Genomic DNA, 7374 nt, shown 5'->3' on the forward strand with positions numbered 1-7374 from the left:
TTTTTTTTTTTTTATAAAAAAACTCGACAAGAAGGATTGGGAACCAACCAAGCATGAGAGCGTACATTAAAAGAAAAAGAAAAAAAGAAAATGAGGGTACCAGCTCCTCTATGTATAGAAGAAGAAAAAAAAAAAGAACGATATTGTTGGAAGAGAGTAAAAAAAAAAAAGAAAAATGGTTTTATGAAAGAACCAAAGAAATCTTTTGTTGTTGTTGTTCTTGTTCTCAATTATTTTGACTCTTTATTTCTCTATGAATGTATCTCAGACAAAGGTACTTTTTGTTTTGTTTCTTCTATTCTTTTTTTTTATTTATTATATTACTACTCTACCATTACAAACCGCGTAGTGGAGAGAGAGAGAGAGAGAGAGAGAGAGAGGAGAAGAAGAAACACAAATTAAAAAAAAGAAAGAAGAGAAAAGGGCTCCTCCGTGAAGTGTGGATTTCAGGTGGAAGCACTAAAAAAAAAAAAAAAGAGCTGTAAAGTAAGGTGGGCTGATGCTGGGATAAGAAACAAAAAAAAAAAAAAAGGCTTTTAAAATCTTCCTCTTCAGATATTAACTAATAGTAAGGAAAGAAAGAAAGAAAGAAAAAAAAAGTAGAAATGGAGACATTCAAGATAACTTCTTTCCTTACCAATGATAGGGAGCAACTAGAGCTCATTAGGGGGCATTTTGAGCAATACCCAGATGGAATGACGTTAGACGATTTTCGTGGTGTCTTTTCCCAATATTTCACTACGGGAAAAGGAAGACGTGATAATAGTGCCTGGGGAGGACAAACCATTCGATCAAATTTGGGAGTTCGTGGAGGAGTAATAGGAGAAGAAACGCCGTTTGGTCGACCGCGTAGTGTTAGAGGTAGTCTTCGACGAACAGAGGGAAGAGATTCCATCTCTGTAAAGAGTGATTTGAATTTTGGTTTTTCCGCTGTAACGTTAGAAGATGCCTTTACGACACTTCGTGAAGGTTTAAATGCATCTCTTAATTTTGGAGGTAAATCATTCCGACGCCCGTTGGAGGAACAAGTGAGCGGAAGTGCAGTGGAAGTGTTATTTGGCAAAATTGACACGGATGGTGATGGGATTATTACGTGGGAGGATGTATTGCAATTAGCGGTGGAAGAGGCTACACAGAGTATTACCGTGATGACAGAAGAGATGCGATCCTATTCTTTTTCTCGTGTTTCTCCACGAATGAAACTTATTCAAACTATTCATACACTTCCAAATCATAAATCTTTATTCGCCGTAGTTACCCGAACAGATCCTCTTGTTTTGTTAAGTAAGAAAGACTTTAGTGTGGTTAAACAGTTTAGTTTAAAGGATTTTGATAATACGTATCCACAGCATATAGAGTATTTACCTCTACCAGATGTTTATCTTGCTTGTACCTCACAAAGTAAAACGATTCGTGGTTGGTGGAATGTGATATCTAACAATCGTATGGGAACATTAAATCCACTGGCATTAACAGATGTGGTTCGTCAAATGCGTACACATCATAAAATATTTCCATATTCTTTCTTTACAGGTGGTAGTCATGGTAGTGTAATGCATTGGCAAGTACCTAAACAACGGTCTATAGTAGAAATGAGTAGTGTAAACTGTTATGAAGGACTTCACTCAAGAGATACAGGTGGGATTACAGATTTTACTCTTACAGATGAATGGCTTTTAACTACTGGATTTGATCATCGATTACTTTCTACAAATTTAGAAACTGGAAGATCTATTCTTATTGGAAGACCACGTGAAACTATACGTTTTGTAGAATATAATGCAAGTTATGCTTGTTTACCAAGTGTATCGTATACAAATCAAATTCTTTTATGGGATGTTCGTTCATCTGCTGTAACACCTGGAGCTGCATTTGGAGATGAATCTGTCAAACAACATACTGCAGATATCATTGGACTTTGTAATGCCCCTGGTTTACCTCAAGTTATTACTGGTGATTCATCAGGTTTAGTTAAAGTTTGGGATCTACGTATGCTTCGATGTACACAAACTATGTATGCAGATGGAAGTGTTGGGGATGAAACTAATGTGGATTTTTTCTATGGTGATCAAGCTAATTATCAAGATTCAGAAGCTTTTGCTATTCGAGCTGTAGAAAGAGATGATTTACGACGTATTCGTTCTATTGGTTACTTTGGATCTACACAAGAAATTGTATGTGCTTCATCTGAATCTATTTATTGTGTTCGTTATAATCATCGTCGTGATGGTAATGCGGCTGATATTGAAACTATTAATTACGCTTGTTATGATGTCCAACAAGGTACTATTATTTTACAAGGACCAACTCGTACATCTATTTGGGATGCGGTAGATGGATTTCGTAAACGTGTTTTTGATCGTGCTTCTCTTATTAGAGGTTCTTATCGACATCAAGAAGTTGTAACCATGTGTATGGATAATTCTCGTAGTCGTGCTTTTTTTGCTCTTGCAGATGGAACTATAGAACTTCGATCCTCTAAAACATTTGAAGTATTAGAAACGATTGAAATGCATGATGTGAATGCACAAGAAATGATTTTTAGTTCAAGACATAATATGCTTGTAGTGATTACAACTAATGGAACTCTTTCTGTTCGTTATGATACAGAATCTGGTTTCTCTTCTAATCCTATTACTATTGTACTTTCCAGTGAACCCTTACGTGCCTTAACGATAAGTGATGAGGTTGGCTTAATTGGTTGTTGTGATAATTCTAATTTATTTTTCGTGGATTATAAACAAACCAAGTTGTATGTTGTTTCTATTTCAGTTAAAAAAACTGTACGGACAATGTGTTTACTTGGAAAATACCCTATTATGGCAGTAGGCTGTGATGATGGAGAAATTTCTCTCTGGTCAACACCACCAGCTGAAGAAAGTTATGTCCAATTGGTTTCTTTTTTTATTGGGAAACGAACAGAAGAAGAGGAAAAAACGGCATGTACACCCACACGCAGTAGAGGAGGTTCTTCTAAACATTTCTCTTTAACGACAAGGGATTCATCCATAACAGTACCAAAGACATCTGAAGAAAGTATTCCTTATGAAAGGATTTCCGCTTCTATAGCAATGGATGATAGAAGGAGAACTTTTACAGATTTACTTCAGGTAATTGCTATAGATGATAATAGAAAAGATGGATTAACATGGTTAACCTGTGATGATGTATCACATCGTCTTTTTGCTGGTGATCAAAAAGGAAATGTATATGTGTATTCACTTTGTCCTTTTCTACAAGAATTTGGTTTTCAACGTTGTTCTTTTGAGAAGAGAGTACGATACCGACTTCGAGATGCTCAAAATGATTATACAGTATCTTCCTATTTACCACTTTTAATGAATACAGTTTCTTTACATAAAGGACCTATAAACTACTTGACATGGATTCCTACTTTAAGTGCTCTCATTTCATGTGGATGTGATCGTTTAGTAAAAATACTTAACTATGATGGAAAAGAAACTGGACAACTTTACATGGATCGACTTCCACCCAAACGAGTTATGGATGATGTAGGTTACTTGGATCATGTAGGGGATTGGCAACAAAGAGAAGAAGATCAAAAACATCTTTATTCTCTTCCTCCTACTATCGCTTCTTCTACAGTATGTCAAAATTGTGTGAAGTTAGAAGAAGAAATGAATAATCGTCGTTACACTGCAGATGGGATGTCTGGAGCGGAATGTACATCGCCTATTGTGTTGCCAACATTAAATACACGTCGTGGAGTGAGTTTAGTCTCTTGGGGAAATAATGAACACATGGGAACACAACTGGGTAGTTTTATGGCCACATCAGAAGAAGAATCGACGGCTAGTTCTATGAAAAATACAACAACAGGAGGAACAACTTCTCTTAGTCCATCTGCTACGTTTCCCACCACTACGATTACGAATGTGAATACCAATACCAATATTACTACTACTACTATTCTTACCCCTACTCCTACTCCTACTACTGCTAATAATAATAATAATAATAATAACAATAACAGTAGTAGTAGTAATGGTAATAGTAATAATAATAATAGTAATACTGTTATTGGTTCCCCCGTTGCCATTAATGCCAATACTATGGCACCTGTTCCCACCACTACTACTAGTACAACAACAACAACTAGGACTACTACGACTACTACGACTACTACTGCATCTGCGACTGTTACTTTGGTTAGCCCTACAGTTGCACCTTTAGATTCTACATTTCCATTAACTTCTCGTTTAGTGGCACTGGAGGAAAAGAAACAGTGGAGACCACTAAAGGAGAAACCACGTGAATTTCGAGAACGAGAATACGATCCTCCTACACGATCTGTAAGCACGGCAGCCGATTTCTTTATGGATGCGGGAGTGGGAGCGGGTGTGAGGAAAAAACTCTCTTCTGTGGAAGAAGTCATTCATACAATCAAATGGTGGGAGACCGCGCGGGTTCGCAGTCCACCACCCACGTGGAAGAGAAGAACAGATATTCTCACAACACCCGTACAGTTTGGAAAAGACAGTGAAACCGTGCAAACCACCGCAACCGATGGACTCTCTCTCTTTGGTGCTGGTATGACTCGGCAAAGTGGAAAGTCGCCTACATCCACACGAGATTCACCAGGGAGACCAGAAAGCGTTTTAAATTTAGAAACGCGAAATACATCATTACACATTGGAAGAGTTATTCAAAAAAAGGTTGGAAAAGAGAAGCGAGCATTCTGCGCAGTGAAATCCTCTGAAAAAGCTGATGAGGCTACAAAGAGTGACACAGACTCATTTCTTAATGATATGATACAATCATATGGAAAGGAACTGCATCGTTGTATACGTGGAAAAAAGAAAACGAAGCGTTCTCTGAAGAATATTTCTGCTGTTGAAAATGTTTAACGTCTGTGTGGAACTAAAAGAAAAAAAAGAAAAAGAAAAGAGAAAACATTCTTTTCTGAGTTTTGCTTCATTATGGATGATGTTTTTGTATATATCTATATATAGTATATGTGTTTTTTTTTTTTGATTGTTTGTTTGTTTCTTCTTTCTTTGAGGTCTTCTTGGAGAAGAGAGTACCTTACTGTATATATGTCTTTTGTTTATATAATTTGAATGTGTATCTGTTTTATATGATGTATACATTATTGGAACAAACTGGTTTATATATATATATATATATTGTTTTTCTTGTTGTTGTTGTTTTTCCCCAGTTTCTTGCATTATGTGTTTTTTTTTTTTTTTATCCTCCTTTTTTCACATCGTCTATTCCATAAGTTTTCTTTCTGGACAGGAAGAAGAACTTTTACTGTACGATTCTGTAGCAAAACAAAAAAAAAAAACAGAGAAAGAACTCTGTGTTTCTACTTCAAATGTTTGCTTTTCTTTCTTTTCTTTTTTGCTTGTGTTTTTTTTTTTTTTTATTTGAAAAATCCCCAATACCTTTCTTGTTGCTGTTATACTTGTTGACTGTTGAACTTGATACTTCTTCCTCTTTTTTTTCTTTTCTGATTCTAGATTGTTTCTTTTTTATTTTTCATTTTCAACTCTCTATTGAATTTTGAAAGAAGCCATAAACGATACAAACAGAGAAACTGTGAAGAAAAAAAGAAAATAGAATATATATATATATAAAAAGAAAAAAAAAAAACGAAAATAAACGCAGACCAAGGCAAATGCAGCGTAGTTCTTCTGATATGATGAAGACTACTATGTGTATAGTTGCTGGAGGAGTTGGAGTTCTTTTTTCTTCCCTTGTCTATCGGCGTTGGAGAAGTTCTCTTTCATCCAAGAAAGGAGAAGCCTCTCTAGAGCAACATTCTAATCATAAACATCATAATCCGCAAGAGGACGAAACGAATGAATCTCAAGATGTGAAAATAAATGAAAAGACCACACGTGCTGTTCCCGTTGAGGTGATTGCCAGTGAACTCCCTGTGGGTTGGCGGGCTCCACCGGTGGTATTTCAGCCACCCATGCTGGCTGTGTTGCCTCTCACTCCCCCCGCCGCTGGGGATTGTTTTATTATCTGCGAAGGTCCACTCCCGCGGGTGGAGAATAGTGATTCCTTCTTTTTGCGATATCTGCAGAGTCAGAGACTTTTTAATATTGTAGCCGCGAAGGGCGAGTCGGTGGTTCCACTGGAAAAGATGGGACTCTCACATACATCCGGGTGCTTTACGCATATTATCGTGAATCCAGATGAGGAGATGAGTATCGTACTTGGATGTAATGGTCCTTATGTTCACTCACTAGTTATAACAGGATTAAAACTTATTTCTGAGGATAAAGAGAAGAAAAAAAATACATCCGAAAATATCTTAAAACTATCGGATCTTCAAATACTACTTAACGCATGTCGTCTTGTTCCTCTTGTGGATGAATTCCGTTTCCCTGATACTCCTGTGGGTGTACGAGAAGGACGTTTGCGTGTGACTTGCAGTAATAGTAATTATATTGCTGTGTTCGCCGTACCAACCACCATTTCTGTAAAGAGTGTTGTGAGTGAGAGCAGCAAAAATAATAAAAATGATGAATCTCTTTTTGTACTTGAGGGAGACGTATTACCAGGAGGAAAAATTACTATTGATGCTACTATAATAGATTCTCTTGTAAAGGGTGATACAATAGATACATTATTCCCAAATAAAGATTCTGGATATTCCCCTGTTTCATCATTTTTGACACTTGTTTCCGTACAAGAGCTGGTACGTCGATCCCCTAAAGATGATACCAATATTATGAATACTATTAATACTACAAATTCCTCTACTTCTCAAGTCCAACTTTCTACAAAGAAGGAAGAAGAGGAAGAAGATCGTGTGAATGTCGCATTTTCTCACTTACAACTTGGAGTTAGTTTCTCTGTAAATCCACATAGCGGTATCGTTCACGAACCGGTCCTCACAGATGATCTTCTTGCGCTTTACTATCCCTTGGGTGATGGAGAAACTTCTTCTTTTTCTTCAGAGAAAAAAACAACAACCGAGAATGTTGTTGTTGATGTGCCACCCTGCGCTGTCATTAGACGTTTGACACAAATTCCACCAACATGGGAAAAATATCTTTCCACTGATGATGAACTAAAACATAATGTTCTTTTTCATTTTACCGATTGGGTTAATGAACGGGTTTCATCTTCAATTTGTGAACTTAATGGTATCCGATGTGTGCAAATGAATGAAGAGAAAGAAGGTCACAGTTGCCGTTCGTATATTATCCCATTTGCACATGGAATTTTGGTCATTCGATGGGAAACTAAAAGCAGTGAATGGGAGCTGCATCTCCCGCACCTGCAAAAAATTCTGGATACTCTGCATCTCATTGATCCAACCGTTTGAGATAAATGAAAAACAAGGGAAGTGTGTAAGCAAGAAAAAAAACAAAAAATAAAAGAAAGAAAGAGAGA

At 36.8% G+C, this 7374-nt stretch overlaps 2 protein-coding genes across 2 annotated transcripts; both read left to right on the plus strand.

Annotated features, from left to right (window-relative positions):
• Positions 1–605: 605 nt before the first annotated feature.
• TM35_000043650 (uncharacterized protein) lies at positions 606–4868 on the plus strand (the record flags this gene model as incomplete). Its single annotated transcript, XM_029022559.1, has 1 exon — positions 606–4868. One exon carries the CDS (start codon positions 606–608, stop codon positions 4866–4868), a length of 4263 nt encoding a protein of 1420 aa, XP_028886217.1.
• A 773-nt stretch (positions 4869–5641) lies between these two features.
• On the plus strand, positions 5642–7306 carry TM35_000043660 (uncharacterized protein; the record flags this gene model as incomplete). The annotated part of the gene is made up of 1 exon (XM_029022560.1): positions 5642–7306. One exon carries the CDS (start codon positions 5642–5644, stop codon positions 7304–7306), a length of 1665 nt encoding a protein of 554 aa, XP_028886218.1.
• Positions 7307–7374: the final 68 nt, after the last annotated feature.

The sequence above is a fragment of the Trypanosoma theileri genome (genome assembly GCF_002087225.1).
Source record: "Trypanosoma theileri isolate Edinburgh chromosome Unknown TM35_Tth_4_V1, whole genome shotgun sequence".
NCBI classification, from domain to species: Eukaryota; Euglenozoa; class Kinetoplastea; order Trypanosomatida; family Trypanosomatidae; genus Trypanosoma; species Trypanosoma theileri.